Source organism: Vicugna pacos, unplaced genomic scaffold (assembly GCF_048564905.1).
Source record: "Vicugna pacos unplaced genomic scaffold, VicPac4 scaffold_221, whole genome shotgun sequence".
Classification (NCBI taxonomy): Eukaryota; Metazoa; Chordata; class Mammalia; order Artiodactyla; family Camelidae; genus Vicugna; species Vicugna pacos.
This window is the reverse complement of record NW_027328900.1, coordinates 68,835-95,405: the sequence shown is the minus strand read 5'-3', so window position 1 is coordinate 95,405 and position 26,571 is coordinate 68,835. Positions and strand designations below refer to the sequence as shown.

Genomic DNA, 26,571 nt, shown 5'->3' with positions numbered 1-26,571 from the left:
TTTCCAAAAAAAACAACTCCACACTCCTCTCAGCCTTCTTCATCTCAGTAAATGGCCACTCCATGTTTCCAGTCGCTCAGGCCAAAAACCCTGAAGTTACACTCGACGAATCACTTTCTCTCACACTCTACACCCACCCAGTCAGGAAATCCTGTTGCTGCCACTTCCAAACATACCCCGAATCTGACCACTTCTTCACACTTCCTCTAGAACTAGCCTACGTCAAGCCACAAGCATCTCTTGCCTGTATTATTGGAAACCCTCCTAATGGGCTTCCCTGTCTCTGTCTTTGTCCTTTTTCACTCTGTTATAAACACAGCAGCTGGAGAGACCTTGGTAAACCACGTGGTGGTTAGTTACAAAACAGCCTCCAAGGAATCAGGCTTCTTGGTATTCACACCCTTGTCTAGTCCTCTTCCCCGGTGAGACTAAGCTGGCTTTGCACTTGGCTTCTGCCAATAAATAAGGCAGAAGCGACGCTATGCTGTTCTTGGCCTACGCCTTAAGAGACACGGCAGCTTCCATTTTTGCTTTCTTGGAATGCAGGTCTGAGACCACCCTATAGGTAACTGGGTTAGCCCGGGAGAGGATGAGAAGCCACATGGAGGAGCATGGAAGAACCGACAGCCAGACATGAGTGAAGCCAGCTTGGCTGTTCCAATCCACCCAGTCTTCCAGGGGAAGGCTGCCATAGGAGTGAGCACAGGTGAATCAGCTGAGAAGCCATTCAGCCAACTCAAAGAATCATAAGGACTAATAGGGAGGGGGTATATAGCTCAGTGGTAGGGCATGTGCGCGGCATGCATGAGGTCCTAGGTTCAATCCCCAGTACCTCCATTAAAAGAAATAATAAATCATTGTTTTAAGCACCAAGTTTTAAGTCGATTTGTTACTCAGCAAAAGGTGACTGATACAAAGCCTCACACAGATCATCTCACTTCTGTGCTAGAAATCCTCTACTGGTTTCCCATTTCACTTAAATTGGAAGCAAAGTCATCCTATGTACAGGGCTCCACACCATCACGGCCCCCACCACCCTGCCATTCCGTCTGAGCTCATCAACTCTGCTCAACCCAGGCTCACTCCATTCCAACCCATGTCCTTGACTGCACCAGCCATGCTTTCCCCCACAGGGCCTTTGCACTTGCCATTCCCTCTGCATGGAGGGCTCTCCCCCTCTCCACCCCCATACCCACATGCCTTCTTCCCTCACTGGCTTCAGGTTGCTGCTGAAGGATCACCGACTCAGTGAGGCGTCCCTGACCACCTTGCACAACCCAGTCCCTCTTCTTGTCCACTTTCCCTGCTCTGTTCTTTTCCACAGAACTCATCCCCGTCTAACCTACCATTTATCTGATGTTTATTTTATTACACATGTAATTTTGCCTTTTCTGTTCAATGCTGCCTCCCCAGAGCCTAGAGCAGCACCTGGCACACCGGAGGTGCACTGGGGAATATTTGAGAAGTGAGCAAACATTTCTGCTCATCATGGGTGGGACCCGCCTCACAGCCACCTAACCAGGGCCTCAGCTCAGCCCGTGAGGCACAGCAAGGTTTGGGGGTGAAGATTCCACTCTCAGGTTTCTCACCTGTAATGCGGAAAGAGCAGCAGGGAATTAGAGACCCCTCAGGTTGGGGCGGGGTGGTGGTGATGGGGTTTCCTGGCCGCTTGCCCAGACACTCCTCTCTGTAATGTTGGATATCAGCAGGACCCAGGGCACTACGGAGACTGTCTTTTCCCAAAACAGCCACTGCAATATTCTCACATGCTCTTGCAGATCACTGCTAATCTCCACCAACAGATTGAATTCATCCCCTCTCCCCTCAGATCTGAGCAAGAAGTCGTAACTCAAGTCAAGAACAGGATGCAGTGAAACTGATGCTGTGTAACTTTCAAGGTAGGTCATAAATGCAACACAGCTTCACCTGGCTCTCTCACGACTCCAGTCCTTGGGAGCCGGCCATCACGTTGTAAGGAAGCCCAGGCCACATGGGGAAGTCACGCGCAGCTGGTCTAGCCAGTAGCTCCAGCTAAGGTTTCAGCCAACAGCCAGCATCAACCATCAGACGGCCCTCAGCCTCTGATGATCCAGACCTCCGCCCCTATTCTGCCTTGTTAACCCCAAATGGAAGAGATACGTTATCCCTACCCTCCAATCTTGCCCAAATTGCAAATTCTTGAGCAAAATATGTGTTTTTGTTGTTTTAAACCACTAAATTTCATTACATATCCATAGTAACTAGAACAGGTCCCAAATTAGCAACTCAATGAAGCCAAGATGAAAGGACTAGCACTCCCATTTCATAGCTGAGGAAACTGAGGCTCAGCAAAATTAAGACCTTGTCCTAGCTCACACAGCTAGTAAGTGAAGAAACAGGAATGATGTCCAGGTCTTTCAGATACCTCAGTGCATGCTCACTCCCATCTCCCTCCCTTCCAGCTGCTGCCCCTCCCTCGGACCCCAAAGCACACCCAGGGTGGGGCTGCCAATGGTCAGCCATATCCTCCAGCTACCAGGCCAGCAATGATGGAGCGCCTGCCCTGGACTCAGTCCCTCCTCTGAGCACAAACCCCTTCTCCTCTGAAGGGCAGCAGCTCTGGGAAAAAGGCCAAGGAAGAGGGTATGAGCCAAGACCTGCTGTGTGTGTCTGGATCCCAATTAACAATCAAGAAGTCAAGTTCCCCTGCCAAGGGGACTGGAAGGAGGGAAGAGACGGAACCCTCTGCTCCTGCAGGTGGGCCCCAGGGCACAGGCTCCCCGAAGGAAGGCCCCAGATCAGACTTTATATGCTCAGGAAACCTCATTGCCATGAAACATACAGCACAACTTGGCCCCACTTCAGGAAATTTAGGGACAGGCACACCCACGATGCTGCCAAAAACCCCTCCTTCTCATGCAATGCAGTGACAGCCACAAAAGCAGTGGGAGAAAAGCTATATGCAGCTGAAGACACACATGTACACACACTTCCCACACAATCTGCTTGCCCTGATACACATGTATATGCACACTCATGCACAGCCATGTATGCAAAACAGCACACAAAAGCCATGTGCACATACAGAATGAATATACATGTACACAGAATATATGTAGAGCATGACTGTACAGGTACAGAGATGTATACATGCAAAAGCACACATATCTGCATTCATATTCACAGGCCTGCCTGCATATACTCACACTTAGATACATACACACACTAGCACACATGCCTTCCCAGGAAGCCCTATACATTTCCCCTGGAACCTATCAATCTCTCCAGGACTTGTAGAGAAAGTATGGGAAGAACTTTGGTTCCTGCAATCTGAGAAGGTGAAGGAAGGGATGGACTGACAGAAAGATGGGTGGATGGGTGGATGGGTGGATGGATGGATGGATAGATGGATGGACAGAGGAAGGATGGGTGGATGGGTGCATGGATGGATGGATGGAAGAGACTCAAATGACTCTATTTTGAAACTATTTTGAACAGAAGCCAATTCCTCAGCCCTCTTTGATCACCCTTTCTGATATTGGTCCCCATAGGTCCCCCAAACCTAATGACTATCCTTCATGGTGGAATGCCACCAGTTTCCACCCACTGAAGTTTTAGGAGTGATGTCATGTCCCATGGAATCCAGACTCCTGTATCCAACTCTCTACTAACACTTGTACTTGGTTGTCAACCTCTCACCACAAACTCAGAATGTACAAACCCAAGTGTTCATCTTCCCCCAAATCCCACTGTTCCTGTCTACTTTCCTATCTCAGTTAATGGCGTCTCCCTCCATCCAGCTACACAGGCTAATATCCTAGAATTCACCTTCGACTTTCTCTCACACCCCACATTGAATCCATCAGGAAACTCCGATAGCTTTACCTTCAAAATACACCTATAATTCAACCACTTCTTACCACCTCCACTGCTTCTGCTCTTGCACCCCTAACCACCCTCATAGTAAATATTCTCAACAGAGAAGTCAGAGTGATTCTATTAAACATAAGCTGATAATCGGAAAACAATAGAGAAAAATCAATAAAACCCAAATTGACTAATCTTTAGTTAAACTGACTAAGAAAAATGGGAGAAGACTCAAATTACTAAAATCAAAAATGAACAATACTACCGACCTTACAGAAATTAAAAAGATTACAAGGGAATACTATGAATAAAATTCCTTAAAAAATGCAAACTACTGAAACTGACTTAAAAAGACATAAAAAGTCTTAGTTGACCAATAACAATATTGAGTCAGTAATCAAAAAGCTTCCCACCAACAAAAGCCAGAACCAGATGGTTTGACTCATGAATCCCAACAAATGTCTAAAGACAAATTAACACAAATCCTTCACAAACTCTTCTGAAAAATAGAAGAGGAAGAAACACTTGTCAACTCGCCCTATGAAACCAAAGACATCACAAGAAAACTACAGGCCAATATTACTTACGAACATAGATGCAAAAATCCTCAACAAAACACTAGCAAGCTGAATTCAGCAACACATAAATCTGATTATACATTGTGACCAAGGGAGGGTTTATCCCAGGAATGCAAGGTTGGTTAAACATACAAATATCAATCAATGTAACATACCTTGTTAATAAGGGACAAACCACATGATCATCTCAAAGTTGCAGTAAACGTAAGCCAGATCTCCCAATCCTCAGTACAAAACCTTGTCTCACTCTTAGTAACAGCCAGTTCCACCTAATGTCCACAAGGTCCTACCTGATCTTATCTCCATCACCTCTGTCCTTGTCTCTCTTTCTCGCTTCACTCCACACCAACCACAGTGTCCTTCCTGGTGTTGCCTAAATCCACCAGATACACTCCTACCTTAGGGCATTTACAGAGTCTGTTCCCCTAAATATTCACCGAATTCGCTCCTTCACCTCCTGTAGGTCTTTACTCAACAACTATCTTCTCAGTGAGCCTCCTTGGTCACATTATGGAAAATTGCAGCCCTCTCCCCCCAACACCCACACTTTCCCTACCTCCCACTCTATTTATCCCAAGCATTTCTTATCATCTGAAATATTGTGAACTTTACCTATATATTTGGCCTGTTGTCTGTCTCCCTCAACTAGAACATAAGCTCTCTAAGGACAGAGATATCTTAGTCTGGTTTACCCACTGCTGAATCTGCAGCATTTAAACTAGCATGCTGCTTTACAGTTACTCAATAAATATATGTTGAATGAATGAAAATAGCTGGTCACTTAACTACTCACTCAGCAAGCAGTGATTACCCCACCCCAAGTGCCTGACACTCTGCTTTGGGCTGGAGCACTGAGAAAGATGGGAACCAACCTGGGTCCAGCTGGGGGACAGGTCAGAACATAAGTAACCAGGACCCAAGGAAGACAGTGCTGAGGAGCAGCAAGGATGAGGAGAGAGGATCAGGGAACCTAGGAAGGCTCCAGGGAGAGGTGGTGCCCTCACCGGCCCCCGAAGGCACAGAATGACCCCGGCATATGGAGAAGGGGTGGGAGGAGAGGGAACAGAGGGAGAGCCCAGATGTGGGAAGCATGGGGCATGTCCTGGGAATCAGGAAGGGACCTGCATGGCAGTACTGTATGGGGGATGAGGCTACTAAGGCTGCCAGGGAGGTTCATGAGAGGCCTTAAGTGTCAGGATGAGGAGCCAGGCTTAGTTCCAGTGGCACCAAGGCCTTTGATGGGGAAGCTCCGCCGTGTCACTCTGGCAGTGTGGGAAGAACAGGTTGTAGTGGATGAGCAGGAAGGCAAGGAGACCCGGAAGGTGGCTCCCAGGACAGTTCTGGAGAAAGATGGCAAGGCGTGAGCCAGAACAGGACAGAGGGGACCACAGAAGAGTGGTACTTTGGAGGTGTAAAGGGTTTTATGACTGGTGCGGGTGGGTGGGAAGGTCAGGCAGTGCGGGGGGAGCTGAAGCCTGAGTCTCAGGACCTCAGAGGCACAACAGAGCCCTGGAGCGGGGATCTGGTCAGGGGGTTCAGAAGGAATCACACCTCTTCTAGAAGGCTGGAGTTCTGGTCGCAGGGCTCAGCGCCGCTGGGGATCGTGCAAGGCCCAAACTTGAGCCACAGGGAGGGGCAGCCTCCTAGCACTGGAGGATGGATGCACCCTGGCCCTGCCCACCTTCCTGCCCCTCAGCCCCTCACTGCCCAGGGCAGGCCTGGAGAAGAGATTCTCCAGCTGGCTTTGTCAGCCAAGATGCAATGTCATTTCTAGATGAGCCATCCAGCTCTGGAGATGCGCCAGGCTGCAGAGCGGGGGACAGCTGTGTCCCCGAAACACAGCCAAGGAGCCTCTTCCCGGAGCCAACCAAGACAGTGGCAGAAGCAGAACTGGCAGGGGGTCCGAGGGCCCAGCCATTGTGGGGACAGGCCTTAAATGGGGCCTCCATCTGCCCGGGCCCCAGCCTCCCTGCAAGGTTGGGCCCATCCAGCCCCCACCAGCTGGAGATGATGGTCCCAGTCACACTCCCTCAGCCATTAGGCACTAAGGCATGTACTTAGTGCCTGGTGTCTGCCAGGCTCTGTTTCTCTTCCACGGGGGTGACAAGGGTCAGTGCAGCATGAAGGACACAGACTTTGGAGTCTGCGGAGCTGAGTCTGAGTTTCATCTGTCCTACTCTTTGTGCTGCTGTCTCTGGGCCTCAGTATTCCTATCTGTCGAGTGGGAACGAGAAATACCTTTTGGCACAAGGGCACCGTAAGGATAAAATAAGAGCACGTGCAGAAGGGAACACTAACGGGACTTGTCTATTTCCCAGGAATTTCAGTGGGAGCCCAACGAAGGCTGAGGACCCACACCTTAGAACAGGACCCACACCTTCAGGACTAGAGAGAAATGGAACTGTCTCATGTGGCCCCGCAACTTGTACAGAAGAAGGCTGGAGATGCGGGCTGGGGGGATTTATGTGAAGAGTGAGAAAACTGAGTGAGGGGCCACAGGCGGCCCACCCATGGAGGGGCAGTGCCTATCAGGAAGGACACTCGCCTTTCTCCCTGGCCAGACGCTGACAAAAGCTAACCTTCCTGCACCAGGGCCACCTGAGGGGCATTCACAAAGTCCATCCTCAGGACACCCCAATGCACATCACCTGGGAGCAGGAAGGTGCACGAGGGCGGGGAGGGGGCTGCTGCACCCTAAGCTCGTCCAGTGGGTTAAACAGGCACCACAGAGAGGAGACAGGCTTGGTGGCCACAAGAGGGGAGCCCCACAGGGTGGCTGCCCAGGGCGACAGGGTCCAGCAGGAAGAGCTGGAAGGGCAACCCCCAAGGAGGAGTAGAGGGAAGCTGTGACAGGACACAGGTTAACCACGTCACCTGCATCAAGGCCAGGGGCCCGCAAAACCCACAGAAGTGCCCCCAAGAGACAAGTCGGCCAGCATCTGGGCGTCAGCCGCAAAACAACTCCAGACACGGATAACACGTGGCCTGTTTCCAGTCATCCTTCCTGGCCCACCCAACCCTGGAGGGGCCAGGATCTCAGGGGAGGGGTGGTGTCAGCGACTGGGGTCAGAGATGGAACAAGAGAATCCAATCAAGTGGAGCTCTCCCTCTTCCCCGTGCAATTTCTGGGCCCGGATAGAATATTTATCTGGAAATAGAACCAAAGTTTTGATTTAAATGGGACTTCATGAATGTAACTAGAAAAGCTGTGGGGTCTGGTCATAGGCAGGAGACACACCCGAACTGACAGGAGAACAATAAAGCTGTTACTGCTTTGCTTTCGGAGTCCAGCCTGCTCAGTGAGCCCTGCCCACATGTGCCGAGGCTTCTGTGTCCCCAGGGCCTTGGGACCAGGGAGTGGGAGGGTAAAGGAGGGGAGTTTGACTGGTCTGCCTGGGGCTAGGTGGGCACCTGCTTCCCAGAGTCAATGACTCCTTCTCATTGTGGGACAGTCAGAACCAAGGCTTTGGGGAGCCAAGGACACTGCTGCACACATTTGGATACACCAGGGTGCCTGGTGGGACACCAACATGCACGGAGCCCAGCGGGAAAAGCAGATTCTGACGTGAGCATAGTAGTCTCGGAGGGCTTTTGGAGGAGGTGGCCTTTGAGTTGGATCTTGCAGCAGGAGAAAGATTTCAGGATGCACAGAAGAGGGGAATGGTGCCCCTGGCGGAGGGAATGTTCACACGCAAGGGAGGTGTGAGCACCTGTCACCAGCACAGCCGGATAGTGAGGGGCATGAAGGTATGTGATGGGATATGGATCTGGAAGATGGGATATCATCACTATTGTCACCTTTAAAGCAGTGTCTAGGCTGGCTATGGCCAATCTGGGCCTCACTTTCCTCATCTGTAACCTGGGGAGAATTAACCTAGTTTTTCTTGGACTCACATCCTGGGAATAAAGGGGTCGTAATCTCTCTAGTCACAGCATTAACCAGGAGCTCAGAGGATACGCTTTAGAGTCAGAAAGGCTTAGGCTCAAATACCAGTCCTGCGCCTTCCTAACTGTGGAACTCTAGGTGAGCCTCAGTTTACTCATCTGTAAAATGGGGATAACAAAGCTCCACTCGGAAGGAGTGATCAATGATGTAATGTGCATAACATACATAAACACCGGGCACAGCATAAGCCTGTGTGGAACGCGATTTCCCTACCCACCCCACCCAACTCCCACCTCCGAAGGAGCCCTCACTTACATAAGAGGCCTGGAGGGTGGCCGGGGCCAGGACGAAAGCCAAGTAGAAGGAGACGGCTGCGGCAAACAAGCTGACGGCACAGATGAGGGGCTCAGCCCTCGGGTTGACTTTCTTGTATCTCCTTGAAGCCTCTGCTCCCAGGATGACCCCAATAATGCCAGTCACAACAGTCAGTGCCCCCAAAATCAGGCTGATGGAAAAAAGCAGAGAGGGGTTAGTCAGCCAGTGGGGCTAGGATAGGGGTCTAGCCACCTGCCCCCAGTGCATGATCTGGTACCACAGGGATGTGGCTATGGGTCCCTTCCCCTCCCTCCTGAGCAATGCTAGTGGCTCCTTGGGACACGGCTCAGGGACCCATGTAGTCCCCTACTCATCCCATCCCCTTTCCTGCCTCGTCCTGCAGATGCCACTGGCCACGTGGGTGATCTTCCCAGCACCCAGTACCCCAGCTCCCAGCCTGCCTCATCTCCGGTGACCTCCTCCACTGTCTCACCACCTGAAACTGCCCCACTCAGAACACTTAATTCTACAGTCCCACTCTGGCTCCAACCTCCTTGCCTTGTAGCCTCCAATACTAATGGGAGTGGAAGCAAATGAACATTTACTTGTTGAGCTTCTGTAATGCACCGGCCCTCATCTGGGCATTGTACACACCCTCCCTCCTTGAGGCCCATCCTCCCACTCTCCATCTTTGAACACCTCTCAAGTAGCCCCCTCCTAACTTCCCTACTTTCCCACCTACTCCTGGACCTACTTCGACTCCACTTGGCCTCTCTTGCACCTCCCTTCTGTGGGCACCTGCCCCTCCAAGACAACCTCCAGATAGGTTCCCAGAGGATGCTGTCTAGAACACGGATCTGACTATGCCCCTGCCTAAAATTCTCCACCAGCTTTTAAACACCTTCCAGATTTGGCTCCAACTCATTGTGGTGTACATGGACCTTCATGATCTGACCCTGTATGGCCTCAACCCAAAACCCCAGTTCCATCCTCCTTGGCCCCCAGACTAGTTGCTATCCCCACTTTGTACTTTTATTCCTCCCTCTGAAACACCTTTCACTAATTTTTCCACCTACCAAACTCCTACTCATCCTTCAAGACCCATCACAAATGTCCCCTCTTTGGGGATGCCCTCCCCTGTCCCTTTGTTGATTCCTTCACTCTTCTCAGATCCCATAGCACCTTTTGTGTCTCTATCATCAAGGTCATTCACTAGGCTGTGAATTCCTAGAGAACAGAAACCAGGTTTGGTTTACTTTCTCGACTTCAGGCTGGGAGCATAGCGCCTAGAACACAAGAGAGATACATCTATATTTTTTAAGCAAATGAGCTTACTGATCCTTCCCGGAATTGCCAGGTGGACAGCTGAGGAAGGTTAGGCTAAGAAAGGTTGAGGCCAAGGTTACCCAGCTAGTGAGCTGCAGAGCCAGGATTTCAACACAAATCTTCAGCCTCCTGGTCCATCCTACTCTCCAAAGCCTCCTTTTAAAGGAGCTCAAAAGGATGCTGAGACTAGTATGAACTCTTTAAAACACAAATGTAACTAGGACCTTTCCAGCCCCTCAGAGCCTCCCTGTTGTCCTCAGGGCAAGTTCCCAGCCAGCACAGCAGGACTGGCCCCTGCTGACCTGTGTAACCTCCTGTCTTTTCCCCCTCCCTCACTCTGCACGAATGACCAGGAATTCTCTAAACTTTACCCTACACCTTCCAGCTTCCCTGCCTTGGCCCACACTCTTCCCTCGGCCTGGAGCACTGCTACCCTCACCATCATTCTGCACCTGGCCAGCATCTCCTCCTTGATCCAAACATTTCCAAAGTGCCAGGTGCCTGCTGTTACCTCCATGGCTCCCACCAAGATGTAAGAACAGACGGATGCAAGACTGTGGTTACTGACAAACGGAGTGTCACAAAAAATCCACCTCACCTCTGAACAACTTCTGTGAAACGCCCATCCCACAGGTGAGGACTCATGGGTTTCTTCCCCGGCCCCATCCCCTTGGTTTACAGGAGATCATGTAAAGCCCAGAGAGGCCAGGAAACTGCTGGAGATCACACAGCCCTTCACTGGAAGCGCCAGGGTCTCCTGGCCCTCCGCCTACCAAATGAAGCATGTGTGTCCTTAGGCAGCTTAAAGGTGCTCACCAAACCTTCCCAGCCTTCCAAGCTGTACCAGGCTCCAGCTCAGACCAGTCAAGTGACCCCTATTCCCAGATGAATGCTATCTGTCTCTGAGTCCTGGTGTGAGCCGGCCTTGGCAGGTTCTTAAGACCTTTGTAAGACAGGATTGATTATTCAGAGAGGCGATGTAGAGGAGGCGAGGCGGGCGGGGGTGGGGGCAGCCCCTGAGCAGGAAGTGTGGCCAGAGGACACATTAACCATGAAGTGCCCCGACCCCGACAAGGCCTTCCCAGAATCAGACTCTCAGAGCCAAGAGGGCCCTTAAAGGCCTTCAAGTTCTATGCTGTACTCCTCTGTACAACGGCCCTGGCAAGCAGCTCTCCAACTCCTACTTACATGACCCCAGGGGTGGGAAGCTCATTACCCCCATGCTGCCCCTTCCATCTGGGCCAGCTCTGAGTTTTGGAAATTCTCCCTCTGGCAGAGCTAGAATCCTGCGTCCTATAGCTTCGAGCTCCAGCCCCACCCTCACCACCCTCACCGTGGGGCTTAGCCTAACCATGGAGAGTGTATTAACAGCTGAGGTCTGTGCAGAACCCCAGCACCGGGACCTCCTACCACTCTGTAGTGGGTTGATTAATGCCCCCTCAAGACATCTATGTCCTAATCTCTGGTACCTTGTACGGCGAAACAGACTTTGTAAACGTGATTACATCAGTGATTGTGAGACAGGGAGATTATCCTCCATTTTTCAGGTGGACCCTAAATGCACTTGCAAGTGTCCTTATAAGAAGGAAGGGGAGGGAGATTTGAGACATAAGAGGAGAAGGCAACGTGACAACGGATGTAGAGCCTGGAGTGACGCAGGAAGGCCAGCCGCCACCAGAAGCTGGAAGAGGCAAATCCCAGAGAGCCCCCAGAGGGAGTGAGGGCAGCTGAACTTGGTTTTGGCCCAGTAAAACCATTCTGGACTTCTGGCCTCCAGAACTATGAGAAAAATTTCTGTTTCAAGCTACCAAGTGTGTGTGTGTGTTGGGGGGGGGTATGATCTGTTCCATCAGCCCTAGGACACTAACACAAACAGCCACGTCCATTTCTCATCCAGATTCTGTGAAGGAGCTGAGTTAGAGGAGGAAGGTGAGCCGAGAAAGGGGAGGTGACTCGCCCAGGAACACACAGCCAGTTAAGGCCTGAAGTGGGATGGAGTCCTGTTTTTTCTCCACTTTTTCAAGCTGCTGTGGGACTTCTAGGACTCAGTCTTTGCCTCCAGGGAGATAAGAATCTAACTGTAGAGCCAAGACAAATATAGGTATCCTTTGATGCATTCATTCATTCACTCGCTGGAGGCTTCCTGAGCACCCACTGTGTGCCAGCTGGCGGGAGAGATGTTCAAGTCCATTAACAGTACCAGGCAGTCTCCAGGGGCAACAGGAAACAGAGCTGAAGAGCACCAGCTTTGAAGTCTGAATCCTGGCTCTGCTACTCGTTAGCTGTGTGACCTTGGACAAGTTATTTACCCACTCTGATCTTCCATCTCCTCATTTGAAGGACAGGAATACTAGGGTTTATTATCATAAAACCTCAGACGGTTTGTCACATAAGATGCTTAGCTCAGGGACCAAACTAAAGTTACAGCTTAAGAAGCAACAATGAGAAAAGGGAAGGCAGCCATGGGCAGAGGGCCCAGCTTGGGCAAAGGCAGACAAGGGAAAGGGGCAGAGGACATTCTGGAACTTACGCAAAGTTCTCTCTGGGCATCAGGGAGGGAGGGAGAGGCAAGAGAAGAGGCTAGGGAGAGGGGGTAGTGTCCCTGAGGCCTCAGGGCAGAACACAGAGCCCTGAGGAACTCGGAGGAGCACATCGAGGCAGGATCAGGGAGGAGGAGGGGTCTGTAAGGAGTCTGAAACGCATCAGACAGAGGAGGAAACTGGGCTAGAGGGCTTTAAAGAGGAGGCGGGAGCAAGTAAGAGGACTGAGATGTTCGCTCTCCATCAGGGGGTCATGAGGCCCTGGAGAACGGGGTCAGGTGGTGGAACAGGAGCACAGCAGGGTGAGGGGGACAGGGAGTGGGCGGGCAGTCCCAGGGCTGAGTGCCTGCCCTCCATGTGGCTTCTGCTCTCCCCCCAGCCCACTCTGCCAGCAGCTTTCCCAGGGCTGTCAGTGCCTTAAAAGAGGCAGAGAACACACGAACGCCTGTGAAATCCCTAAACCCGGTTAAGTGATGAATCATCCCAGTGCCTCAGTCTGCCCTCTGTAAAATGGGATGACCCACACTACGGGTCCCTCCAAAGGAAGGTTGCTAAGAATCCCAACGTCTCACAGGCCCCACAGAAGCCTCACTCACCCCAAGTGCCTTCTGGATCCCCAGTGTAGGCCAAGAGTTGGAAGACAGGGACTGGGGCCCAGAGAGGACAAGGGAGCTGCCTGTGGCCATTCAGTGCAGCACAGCTCAGCCCGAGCTAGAACCAGGCCAGCCACCTGCCAGAGGAGCCCCAAGCCCTGGTGTCTTCACAGAGCTCTGTAAGCCCACACAAACTGAGTCTGGGGGCTCAGAACTTCCCGAGAACTTCCCCACCAAGAGCCCCCCACCCAGCCTGGGTGCCAGAGGCCCCTCACCTGTCCAAGCTGTTGCACGGCCCCAGAAAGCAGGGAAACTGCAGCCCGTGCACCATACGGGCCTCGAATAAAAACTTGGGGGCCCAGAAGCCCAGGGCTCCAGTCACAAAGGCCACGGCTGTCAGTCCAAAGTTCGAACACACAAAACTCCAACTGCAAGAGAAAGTGCTCTGGCTGGAGCTGGCAGAGGGCTGGGGCTGGGGCTGGGGGGGTCCTGTCTGCTTCTGCTCGCTCCCCTCCCCTCTCTCCTGGGTACTCGGTCACCCTGGCACTCGGGTGGCTCCAGGCTCCACATCCTCCCCGACACTCATTAAGAAGCCCTCCTCCCTCCTCTCTGCAGGAGCAACTCTCCCCAGCCTGAAAGGCTCAAATCCAACATAATATTGTCCATCCAGCAAGATGTCCCTGTTGCCTCACTTTCCTCTAAGTACCCTCCACTCGGCTCATGGCTCTGTAACCAAGAGAGTGGGGGTCCTCTCCATGCCCCACATTTTGGTAAATCATGAGACCTGGGCATGCAAGTGACTCCTGCCTGCCTCCCCAACCATGCCTAGAATAGAGAGGGATGCACTCCCATGAGGCTTGGAGAGGTAAGTGATTCACCCCGGCATCTTCCCAGCCACCCTGAGAAGCTGGCAAGGCTAGAGAATTATGTCCATTGAATCAATGAGGGAAGTGAGGTTCCAAGTCTCAGGTCACTCAGGGATAAGGCAGAGGCAGAGCCAAGGTTGGAGCTCACGCCGCCTTCCTCCCTCCCTCCCTCCCAGCCCACATTCTGTCACATGGCGAGGTGAAGGGGGCCTCCAAGTCGGGGAGGGACATCTCAGTTGGTGAATGGGAGCTCAGAGGAGGAAGAAGGTTGTGAATGTTGGGACAGTCAGGGAGGGCTCCCTGGAGGCAGAGGGAGGTCAGTGATTCTAGGTCAGACATAGGGGTTTTCAGTGACATGAAGGGAGAAGCAGGGACACTCACTTTCTCCCCAGGTATCTGACATCTTCATACCAGCTGCTCTTTGGGCCCCCCACGGCCATTACCCCCTGCTTCTCAGCAGCTCCCCGGGGTGGGTTTGGAACCAGCACGATAAGAAGGATCAAGGCCAAGACTTCCAGGGGAGACATGACCTGGGGATAGGAAGGTCCAGGAAGCTCAGGGTCACACACTCCTGCAACCCAGGAGATCCCTTGGGTGGCTGAACTCTGTGGTCCAGGCTCTTGGGATGCTCTGTGCCCTGGAGGCGGGGGGTGGGCAAGGGGGGAGAGGGACTCATTTCCCCGGGGTTGGTTATGCACAGAGCTTAACATACCACTGCTCCCAACCCCTCACTCTGAGTACAGCCTCTCTGGGGAGTGGGGTGCCCTTGGTACTTGACTTAATACCCGTTTGTCCTGTACAGACGCTACTATTGGGAGCAGTGAGCCTGACATGGTGAAGAGCTAGAGGCCTGACTACCCTGGCCCTGACTGCTGAGGACTTGCTGCTCCAATAACTGTCCCTTTTCCCGGTCCACGCCTCCACCTGCCAGGCCAGCCCTGCCCTAGTGTCCTTCCATCCCTGTCTCACAAATCCTCAAGATTCCATAAGGCAGCCTTTACTCCCCCCCACTCTACAGATAGGCAAAGTGAGGCCCCGAAGAGGGAGGGGACTAGCCTGAGGTCACACAGCTAGCCAACTGAGCAGCTGGGATTTGATCCCAGGGGCACGACTTCCAGAGGCCACGTTCCATACGAGGCCCCCAGTGTCTGAAGCTGCTGACATCTGAGCACCCCCCACGGCGCCAGGTACTGTGCCAAGGGGCTAAGGCCACTAGAGGCTGGAAAGTCCCTGCTGGCCCAGTGGGAAAACAGAGGGAAGAAAAGGAAACTGGACTCACTCGGAGGGCCCAACGCCAGTTCCCGGTCAGCTCCGTCACAGCCGACCCCAGCACATAGCCCAGACCACTGCAGCAGAGGGGCGGGGAAACAGCAGTGAGGGGAAGGAGGCAGGCCCGGGGCCCCAAGACCAACCTAAGCGAGGGTGCGCCCACCCTAGGGAGCCAGCTCTCTGCAGCTCATGGCCATTTCACTGGGAAGAGTGAGCCATGTGAGACCCAGATGGCCACTGCCCTTGGTCAAGTCACTGGTGACCTCTGGCTCCAGGCCCAGCCCCAGCACCACTGTGCACTGTCTCCCAATATGAGGACCATGCACCTCCCCAAGGCTCAGCCCTGCCCCAGTGAGGCGATTTCAGGAAACCTGAGTCAGAGCTCAGGGTCCTGACTGCAAATCCCATTCTGCCCCACCCCACTGTGGGGTACACGCCCGACCCCAACACACTTCCCTGCCTCCCCTCCCAGAGCCGGCCCCTCCCTGAGCAGGCCGTACGGCCAGGCTGCACTATCTCACCCCTTCCTGGGGTGGACTAGCAGGTAGGGAGCATCCTCATTATGTATCTCTAACTCCCACCATAGCCCATCGGTCAATGTTACTGGCGCCATTTTTACAGATGAGGAAACTGAGGCTCAGAGAGCTAAAGGGACACAGGGAGGAAGGGGTAGAGTTGAGATTCCAAACCTAGCCCTCCTGCTCTGACGTCTCCTCCACCCAGCCCAGCCCCTGTTCTGACTCCTCTGGGCCTCAGTGTACCACCCAGGGAAGTGGATCCAGAGTAATACCAACCTTCCAACAGCAATAAAGATATAGAAGATGGTCAGCACTTGGGTCCGCTGGTCCCTCACGAAGAGGTCACACAGGATGGTGGGCGCAATGATGGAGGAGCTGGCCGTGCCGATGCCCACCAGTCCCCGGGACAGGAAGAAGAGCCAGGAGTACTGGGCAGATGGGGACAATACCACAGTGAGTTCCAGAAATCACACCAGGAGGATTGTTCTCAGAGGGACAGAGGGCATCTGGTAGCACGAGCCCCAGGAGAGGAGGAGGTGTCAGGGCTCCAGACACCTCACCATCCTCCCAGTCCAGGTTCCCCAAATCACACGGGTGCCCCCTGCTGGAGCCCACAGCTGCTACCTGCCCCCCACCGCCCAAAGGAGCTCTCTTCCTGGGCATCGTCTTGGCTAACCAGGCCAGTTCCCGCAGACGGGAGCGATTACCCTCACCTCTAGCCCCAGCACAGCCAGGCAGAAATAAAGCCACGGTGCCAGAGAGGAAGGCCTCTGTTAAGAAAGTCCAACGGGCTTCTCTCAGCCCTGGAATGCCCCGCCTGGCTCAGCAGGGGCTGGATCAGGGAGGAAGCAGTTTGGGGAGGGTCCCCCAGGGGCTTGGGCAGGGGTGAGAGCACCTACCTGGGGGGGGGGATGAAGGAACTGGAGAGGCCTGCTCCTGACCAGAACAGGATACCGAAGCTCAGCACGGCCTTGCGGTTGTGCCGGTCGCCCAGGTAGCCAAACAGGGGCGCAGACAGCGTCAGGCAGCTGATGAAGACTGGAGGAGACATGCAAGGGACAGCCTGCAGCCCCCCAATAAAGGCGGGGAGCAGATGGGCCCAGCAGGCTCAGAGAAGGGAACTGGCTCAGATACTTAAGCTTGGCAGTGAGTGGAGGCCAGAAGGAAGAAAAATAAGGTGAATCCCCAATCTCCATCATTGCCCAGTCAGGAGGACTGGGAGGGAAGTGTACGGGCTGGGCCTAGGCTCAAAACCCAGGCTGCTCGCTCACTGTGCAACCTTGAGTTACTAATTCCACCTCTCTGAGCATCAGCCCAACACTGGAGAAGTCAACATCCCCCTATGAGGCTCTGCAAAGGTGAGACTACAGTGACACAGAACATCATCCCCCAAGGCATGGAGCTGCTAGTGCGGGGTCTTTAGGAGAATTTCAGCCCGCTGTGAGCAGGATGTTGGGACTAGTCTGATTTTGCTCTCAAGCCTCTGCTGGAGGTTGGGGGGGGGGGTGGAAGGCAAGGGGAGGGGGAGGCTGCAGGTGCCACCTTTGAGCAGACAAGTACAGTTTAGAATGAGCGCAGTGTTTATAAACCTGTGGTCCCTGGAGGCTGGAAAAGAGTTGGTTTTCCTAAAGCTGGTAAAATATTCCCCTGATGCTGCTGTTGTACTTATACATGTTTTTTTTTTTTAAGTAAAGGCTTACGAATTGGCCTCCGGACTAATGAGTGCGTTTGCTATTCTGCGAAGACGAAGAAACTGCCACGTTTTTTCTTGACTGTACCACGTGGATAATTACCCTCACTGCTTCGGTTCAAATAAAAAACGCCTCCACCCTCCTCGGTGTGTCCTTGGCCTCCGAGAGCCGGCAGGTGGCGAGGGGCAGTCTGACCCCTCCTCCACCCGGTCGCACCAACCGAGGCCCTTAGGCTGTGAAGGCCCCGCCCAGCTCCAGGGTCTCCATTCATTGAACACTGATGATTGACACTTCCTGAGCCCAATGAGTGTTCAGACTCTTCCCAGCTCATCCCACTCCGCCCTGACCCGCTCCGTTATTGGGTTGAGCCCCGCGCAATTGCGGAAATTAGGCCAGTTTTGACCTACAAAAACGACAACTTAATATGGCTTGGCCTAATACTCCACAGAGAATGGTCTTTGGTGTCAACGGCATTTAAAAATTTAACAGCTACTGCCAAAACAGGCCTCCAAAAAGGCTGTATCAATTTACACTTGCGTAGAAATGGAGTACATATATGCCAGCACCCTTGCTGAAATTTGATAGGATCAATCGATTTGTGTTCATTTAATGGTTGAATAACAAATAGCGTCTCGCTGACGTTTTGATCTGCATTGTCCTTATTCACAGTAAGGCTGAGCAGCAGTTCCTGGGTTCACATCTGCCCATTTTTCAATTGGGCTGTTTGTTAATAATTTCTCCCAGTCCTTTATATTTGTTTTAAGGATTTAAAATGCAAATTCGGAGGTGGGAGGGTATAGCTCAGTGACAGAGCGCATGCTCAGCATGCACAAGACCCTAGGTTCAATCCCCAGTACCTCCTTTTAAAAAATATTATAAATAAATAAACCAAATTACCTCCCCCCCAAAAAAAGTTTTAAAATAAAATAAAACGCAAATTCTGCGACTAAATACCTAGGCTCACATCCTGACCCCACCACTTCCTAGCTGTGTGACCTTGGGCAAATTCCTTAACTCTCCCGTTCCCCTTTTATCAACTGCACAGTAAGATATTAATAGTCCTAAAATAAAGCATCTAAAAGGCAGTGATACGCTTTATGTAAATACTCAACAAAGTTACCTGTTACTATTGCTAATTGCTTTTATAATTTCAATCACCATCATACAGAAGAATTTAGCTTTGAGGTAGTCAAATTTATCAGTCTTCTTCAGGGGAGGTTATTTCGTGTCTTGTTAATGCATATCTACTTTACCTAAAGATTATAAAATATTTCCCCAAATCTTCTAATGCTTTTATGAGACTTGGGGCAAGAATCCTTTATAGGTTATAAACACCTTAAACCTGCAGATCTCCTGGGGTGGAGAAGCCTACACCCAGGGGGAAGGCAGGCACCCCTTCACTCCCAGCATCTCCAGATTCACATTTCTGTCACAAGGTGGGAGTAATTAAGGAGCACAGGGCTAAGGGAAGGACGCTATAGGCAGCTACCTGGATTTGAATCCCAACTCTGTGACTTACTAGCTGTATGACCTTCAGCAAGCCCCACAGCCTCTCTGTGCCTCAGGTACGTCATCCGTAAAATGGGCATAATAATAATCCCTGGCTCGAGGGCTTGTTGTGAAGATTAAATGAGTTAATGTTACAAAGCACTTAGAATAGTGGCACATGGTCAGGGTCACATCAGTGTTTGTTAAATACTGTAAATCAATTAACGGAGTCTAGTAGCTTCTCGGTCCCGTGGTGGTGGCGGGGGAGGGTTGTCTGACCACTGCTTCCACCCACCTTCCACCCCACTCTTATAGCTTGATGAGCCCTCTGAGTCATCAGTTTCCTCTATTCTGCAGCCCTGCGGACAGACAGCAGAGTGGGTCTCAGGGCCTTTGCACAGTGACCCAGAAAGGTGAAAAGACTGACCTGAGGTCACCCAGGACAAGCCTGGTCATCTGGCCTCCAAGCCCACTGTCCTTTCCACACGCCTTTTTGGGCTGCCTCTGCAGAGAAGACCCTTCCCTTCATCCAGTCTCAAACACACACACTCACACACACACCTCCCCACCACACACTCATAAACACATCCTTGCATTCACATGCTCGCTCACTCTCATACACACAAACTTCTCCCTCCCTGCAGCTCACTTATCAGGGGCCTTGTAGTAGTAATCCTGCTCACCACGGTAAGAAGCAGGGCATGGAAATGTTGACTCAGCTACCATTATCTGTTCAGTCTAGAAGGTTGTGGGTATTGAGCCGAGAGACTCTCTTTGGCTACAAATATGACTGGGAGAGCAGCACCAGCTGCCGGCCTCAGCTCGGAGATAGGAGTAATTGGAAAAAAACCATGATCTATCATGATCTACTAACTCTTTTGCTCGGTGCCTATTAAAGAAGTTTGTAGAACTGTGTACCCCTTCACACATTTTTGGCTGACATCTAAAATGTTTTTATCGTCAGTTTAAATAGGGGCAAAGGATGTGATTTCTAGCATTCTTGTATTTTTTTTTAACTATATTGTCATCCAAATCCTTAGGGCTGCAGATTGAGTTCATTCAGTTTATGGGAAATGTCCATGCTAGAGGCTAAGGGGCAAAGCCAGTCCTCATTTGCCAAATCAATCAAACAAATCAGACTGGTTGTCTGTAAGAGAGATATTAAACTGTTGGCTCCATTTTTTTTATTGAAATAAATGTGTTGATACCCATCCCTGAGACAACCATCTCATTTATGAATTCTCAGTTATAGATTAATAGTAGACTGTCACACTCCAGCGGGACAGCTAGATAAGGCTTGGCGCCTCACCATCCTGGGTTTGTGTGGCCTGGAGGAAACATCTCCAGTCAGTGTCTACCGATGCTCTCTCTGTCCTGCTCCCGGGGCCTTGTCAGCAGAGGCCTAGCCGCCATGATGGGCCCCTCTGTCCAGCACCCGGGAGATTTTTACATCCCAGGGCAGTGTACCATATTAAAACTCAGAAAGGAGGGAGGGTACAGCTCAGTGGTAGAGCACGTGCTTAGCAAGCACGAGGTTCTGGGTTCAATCTCCAGTACCTCCACTATAATAAATAAGTAAATAAATAAACCTAATTACCTCCCCCCCCCGCAAACAAACAAAACTCAGAAAAGGGGAGAGATGTTTGGCACTTTTTCCTGCCAAAAGTGGTGGGCAGGGGATTATTATTTTTCTGTCTGGGTTTTTTGTTGTTGTTGTTGTTGTTTTTGGTAGGGGAAGGTAATTAGGTATATTTCTTTATTTTTAGAGGAGGTACTGGGGATTGAACCCAGGACCTCATGCATGCTAAGCATGCTCTCTACCATTTGAGCTGTAGCTTCCTCAAGTGGACAGGTGATTATTAAAGGGGAGGTGGGAAAGAAGAACCAGAGGCTTGTTCTCTGACAGATATATTTTAAGAAAATAGAAGATCTGGACATGGATTCTCTCAAAACTGGAGCGAGCATACGTGAATCCTGTGTTGTGACAGTGCGTGCACACATGTGGGCACGTGCGTGTGCATGTGTGTGTCCCCCATCCGGGCACCCACAGGGGAAAGGTTAGTGCCTCATGCCCCAACCACCACCCACCTTGAAGGGGAAGGTCTGATTGCTCCCCACTGCTGGACAGTAGGCCCCAGTGGGCCCAGACCTCATCTGAGCCCGTGCAGAGTGCACGTGTCTCTGTCCGTCTCCTGGTCATCAGGTTTTTCAGGTCCGTGAGAAGAAAGCACACACGAGGATTTGTCAACCCCCAGCTAGTCTCCAGGACAAAGCCCAAACAAACATGAAGAATGAGTGACAAGTCCACAGTCAGGATCTGAAGCTCCGGAGACTTCTCCGGCCCCTCCGCGTCTCCCCTTGCCGCAGCACTTACCCTCAAACAGTGAGAGGCTGTTCAGGCACCAGATCTCAATCTGTACTACCTCCTTCTCCAACCCAGACTGTCCCTCCCACCCAGACACCATGCATCCTCAGTGCCCCCTCCTCTGTGCTGAGGGACTCAGGGAGGCTCAGCCTGGCCCCCTTTTCCCAGCAGCTGGAGCTAGACACTGCAGAAAAACCCCATCCAGCCCAAGCCCAGGGCCCCGGCTCCAGGGCAGGGGCCTCCCTCCTTACCTGTATGAAGCAAACCAGCAAGGTTCTCACTGAGCTGGAAATACTTCTGTACATCCAGCAGTATTCCTGTGGACAGACAGACAGTGCTCGGGAAGTGGGAATAGCCTGCCAGGCCTCTAACAGCAGCTGCCCCCGCGTTTGGAACAGGCCCACAGCTGACCAGCACAGCACAGGTGTGACCCCTGGGCCCACCTGTTCTCCCCATTCCCGCCCCCTACATGCATGCGCACAACCACACACATGCGCAGACCCAGCTACAGGAGCCGGCACGCAGAGACGTGCGCACATCAAACACACCTGGAAACACACATCCATGCACAAGCATGCATGCCCAGACACAGACACACAGTCATGCAGATCCACATAGGTACCTACAAACAGGCATGCCCAGAACCACACACTCACAGAGGCAGAGATACTGATACACACACAGGAGCCTGCACGCACCGACATGTAAACCCAGTCTCAACACCCAGACACACATACAGCTAGATGTACACATAGAGACGCCCCACATCAGAGCGACTGGCAACCATCACTTAGATTACACGGTAAACGGAAGTCCCTGGGATCATGCAACACAGTGGCCCTGCTGGTGTCCAAACTCCAGACAGCCACAGACCTACGTACACACACATGAGCGTGTACACATAGTCATACGTGCTCTGGCCTGCATGTGTACACACACAAGCACGCTTTTCCAGAGGCATGAGCACCCAGACATGAGAGTGCCCGTGAGTGCCTCAGAGACAGGTCCCACTTAGTCCCATCTTAGCCCCACCTCCCTGAGGGTGGCAGGCTCTGGCTCTGTGCTAGGAGTCTCTGAAGCTAGGCCATGGGGTGCTGGAGTGGGGGGCGCTCAGCCTAATGCAGAGAGAGGAAGCGGGCCACTGGGCACCAGGCTCTATTGCCTGAAATCCCCTCAGCCCCTTGGTGGTATTTCAAAGTTAGTCAGGATGCGAGGCACCTGCTTCTCTGAGCTGTGAGGCTCTGGCCCTGTCATTACTCTGATTGAGTTATAGGATGGTTGAGGGCCGGGTCCTGAGCTGGACACAGAGTTGCTTCCCTAAGAGGAAACTATCACTGTCCCCATTATACAGATGTAGAAACAAAGGTCTGGCCACCCACGGTGGTGCAGCTGGAACTGGGGGAGCCAGGACTAGCATCCTAGGCAGAGGCAGCCCGCCCTCCACCCAGCGTCACAAGTGGGGCCCTGCAGAAACACCCCACAGCAGGAATAAAGGCCTACAATCCACGCCCCAGAGACCTGCCAGTCAGTGAAGAAAAACCAAAGAATCAGCGAATCAAAGTAAAAGTAAAAGATTTTTGTTCTGACATTCACTTTGGACCCAATTGCCACAGAACCCAAATGCCCACTTGTACGTCTTCCCTTTCAGTATTTTTCATTACACAGATGAGACATAGTCATTGGAAAGAAACAGAAACACAGATAAGCAAGTTAAGTGGCTAAGTAAAAATGATCTCTAATTGCACTCACGTTGGGGAACGGGACTCTGCCCCTAGTTTTGGCTCCTCCCAGCCCGGTGCTGCTCTGTGGGCAGCCTGGGGCCAAGTGTGGGTCTGGCCTCCCAAAGACCTGCTTCCCACAAGAGAATTCTCCTTGCATGAGAATCACCTGCCCCCAGCAGTCCCCAGGCACTCCTGCCCCCAGGAGTCCCAGGGCCTCCCTCAACCCAATCACCTGGGCCGCTTCTCACACAGCCAGAGGAAGGGCCTCAGGCCGGCAGGACTCAGGGGCTGCGAGTCCAGCCAGGGCCTCTCAAGGCGGGTGACAGCGAGAGCAGGGCCCCCAGCCTGCGCAGCTGTGAGAGCACCACACCCCTGGTTGCCCCACTCTTGCCCTCTCCCCTCCTCTTCACGCCCCCTGCCTCCCCCGAGTCTGGGACCCTCAGCTTCAGCCTGATCCACCGCAGTAGCCTCTGATACACCTCCCTGTCTCCTTTAGCCTCCGATCTCCCCACTTGAAAAATGTTCCACGGCTCCCCATTTCCTCAGGAGAAACAGCAAGCTCCCAGCCTGGCACCCAAGAAGACTATGATCAGGCCCCAAACCCCCTTTTAGAATAATTTCCTGCTTTCTTCCCCTCCCTCCAGCCCAGATCAGAGGTGCACTTTCGCCCCATGTGCCTTGGCTCAGGCTGACCCCTCTCTCTGAATGCCCTGGCCTCACCCCATTCCTTCCCTGCCTTACTGGTTTTCTCAGCCTTCAAGACCCAAACCATATGCCCCTCCTCTGTGAATTCTGCCGGAAGCCTCAGTTTTTCATCCTGGGACTGCCCAGCTGATGCCCTCCCAGCTGTCCTGGATTAGAGTTACTCATGCATGCGTTCTGTGTTGCCCTGAGCTTGTCCAAGACAGACACCCACCGGGTCTGGTGCTGTCTGTCTGCAACCTCTGAGTCCCAGTCAATCCATAGCTGCGAGCTGCTAACTGATGAATCAATATTCTGGGTGGCGCGGCCAGGAGCTCTCCTCCCCCCCGCAGGCCTCAGAGGCTGGAGATGGTGAAATCTCACCGGCGAGGCTGCAGGGGGCTCAACAGGGACCTGCGATAATATACTCAGTGGTTAGGGAAGCTGCTTTGAGGTTGGGAGTCTGGGACCCCACTGGAGGTGACTCAGCTGATGTGTCTTTGCCCCGGCTGGGGAGGCTAGGGGCATGCCCATGAAGTGCGGGGAGCCTGAGCTGGAGGGACCTCAGGGCCAGTCCCCAGGGCTGGGCTCAGGTCAGTGTCCCTCTCCGACCACTCTCGCCCCCTGGAGCCTGCCTCGCTGGAGAGCTTACCTGGCTGCCACGGTGCTCTGCTACATCAACCTCCTGCACCACATGAACTGGTTCATCATCGCAGGTGAGGAAGGGGACGGGCATCCTGGGTGGTACCTGCCCATCTACCTGCTGGCTGTCCTGTATCCACAGCGGCCTTCTGTCCAAAAAACTTTCTTCTTGGGGAGCACATCCATGCTGTTCTCACCCCAAGGGGTGGTTTAAGCTCTGCCTGCCACCCAGAGTAAATGGCCCTTTTGACCTAGGCTGCAGCTGCCATGGCCGCAGTGAGGAAAAGATGCTTTGCACGACAGGAAGTGAGATGAGTCTCCCAGAGTCCTGTGCACTGTGAGAGGGTCTGTGAAGGAGGGACTCGAAGCCGGGTCAGATCAGGAAGGCTGGATGTGGGCCAGGAGAGTGCGCTGAGCTGGACCGTCAGAGGAGGCCAACACCTGCTCCTAACATCCCACCTAGAGAAACAAAGACAGTGAGTGGCTGCCGAATGGGAAGGCAGCCTGTGGGCAAAACTCATTCATGGATGCAAAATCTGGGGGGAGGTTTTTGATGAGGGGCATGATATTGGCATGGTCTTCAAGTGTCTCCTTATGGATTGTTTATTAGTAGCAGGTGGGAGGAGGGTAACAATGCAGGAGACGAATTAGGCAACATTTTGACGGAAGGACTAAAATGGCATTACCAGATCTTTAAGGGTTGGGGAAGGAAGTGTTTGGCCTTGGTAACCCTGTCTCGATGTGGTTCAAGAATTCTCCTCTGGTTCACCGTCACGGCCACGTATTTGTTCATTCCTGGAGCAGCCACTGTGCACATCCACAGGCTCACTAACTGCATGGATGGTCTTGGGGAAACCCAGGGAAGTTCAAAATCAGGGCCTCCAGCACGAGCACATGGCTGGCAGGCCGGTGCTGGCTTTGAGTCCTCTCCGCAGGACCGCCTGAGTGTCCTCACAGTCTGGCATCACGGCCAAGACCCTACTCCAGAGCTGGACTCACCACTCACCGACCCTCTGATCTTAGGCAAATCAACCTCTCTGTGCCTCCATTTCCTCATCTATAAAATGGGGCTGATAATAGTACGTAACTCACAGCGTTGTTGTGGTTTAAATGAGTTTGAAAAGAAGTACCTAGACCTTCACCTGGTAAGGAAGAAGTGCTATGTCACTGTTTGTTAAATAAAATAGGGTTTTCCCCGGCACACGTAGATGAGGCTTTGGTCTCAGCCCTGCCCTCAGGGCTGAGGAGTGACCAGCAGAGCTATGTCCTCAAGTAGGAGTGAGAACCCAAGCACACAAGTGCGCACCTGCATTGCAACTAGTCAACACCAGGACAGACCTGCCACCATCTGGACGCTACTGCCCCAGGCAAGGCTGGTCACAGTCATCCCTTTCTAGAGTCCAGCCCTCACTGTGCCAGCCCAGAAGGCCACCCTGTCTTGGCTTTCAGAGCAAAGGAGCAGCTGAAGGAGTCAGAATCCCCAGCATTAGTCAAATCCAGGAGGCTGGGTGTCAGCCAGGAGCACAGCATCGGAATACGATCAACTGCCCTGGACTCCTGGGCTTCCAAAGTCGGGATCCCTCCAGGGACCCAGGATTTGACCCCCAAAAGGGTTCTGGAAGAAGAGACTTTGTCCCAGAGGCATTTTAGGAACAAATTGGAAGAACATCATGTTCCAGGAGCAGGAGGCCAGCAGGGGGCAACACAGTGTCCTAGATGACCAAGAAAGAATCCTGGGTTCCCACACCATGAGGCGCAAACAGGATGCCTTCCCACGCTTAGCCTCAGCTTCCCTATTTGGTCATTGGTGGTCATGGTGGCGGAGGGACTGGATGGCCCTCAGCTTCACAGTTGGTGTGTATGTCTCTCACTTGAAGGGTCAGGAAGTAGAAGGTTTCAGGCTTGGTTAACTCAGTAGCACCATGATGTCATCAAAGACACCAGTGTTAGAGGGGAAGGTATAGCCCAAGTGGCAGAGCGCATGCTTAGCATGCATGAGGTCCTGGGTTCAATCCCCAGTACCTCCTCTAAAAATAAATAAATGAATAAACCTAACTACCTTCCTCCTCAAAAAAAAAAAAAAAAGATACCAATGTTTTCCATTTTTCCTCCCGGAAATCTTTATAGAGTTCACCTTTGAGTACATATCCATTGCTGCATAACAAACTTCCCCCAGTACGTGTGGCTTTAAGCAACAAGAGTTTTTTATTATCCCTCATGGCTCCGGTGGGTCAGCAATTTGGAAG

The 26,571-nt window shown here is 52.4% G+C and overlaps 1 protein-coding gene and 1 long non-coding RNA gene across 9 annotated transcripts in view; one reads left to right on the top strand and one right to left on the bottom strand.

Annotated features, from left to right (window-relative positions):
• Positions 1-24,781, bottom strand: part of LOC140695465 (protein spinster homolog 3-like) — a 60,560-nt gene extending 35,779 nt beyond the window's left edge. For 4 of the 7 annotated variants that reach the window (XR_012071145.1, XM_072958194.1, XM_072958195.1 and 1 more), the window contains exons 1-7: positions 17,531-20,998; positions 16,644-16,775; positions 16,014-16,170; positions 15,230-15,296; positions 14,332-14,480; positions 13,360-13,512; positions 8,626-8,815 (exon numbers count right to left, since the gene is read on the bottom strand). Coding sequence is in view for 6 of the 7 variants with exons in the window: in XM_072958194.1 (XP_072814295.1) it covers positions 8,626-8,815; positions 13,360-13,512; positions 14,332-14,480; positions 15,230-15,296; positions 16,014-16,170; positions 16,644-16,775; positions 17,531-17,759 (1,077 nt within the window). In the remaining variant the exon portion in view is untranslated. The other 3 variants (XM_072958196.1, XM_072958197.1, XM_072958199.1) reach the window with 3 other exon arrangements.
• On the top strand, positions 10,359-17,564 carry LOC140695467 (uncharacterized). Of its 2 annotated transcripts, none has more exons than XR_012071148.1 (3): positions 10,359-10,584; positions 16,024-16,190; positions 17,427-17,564. It is a non-coding gene; the product is annotated as an uncharacterized lncRNA (long non-coding RNA). The 2 variants fall into 2 exon arrangements; XR_012071149.1 differs by lacking the exon at positions 10,359-10,584 and adding an exon at positions 14,521-15,137.
• Positions 24,782-26,571: the final 1,790 nt, after the last annotated feature.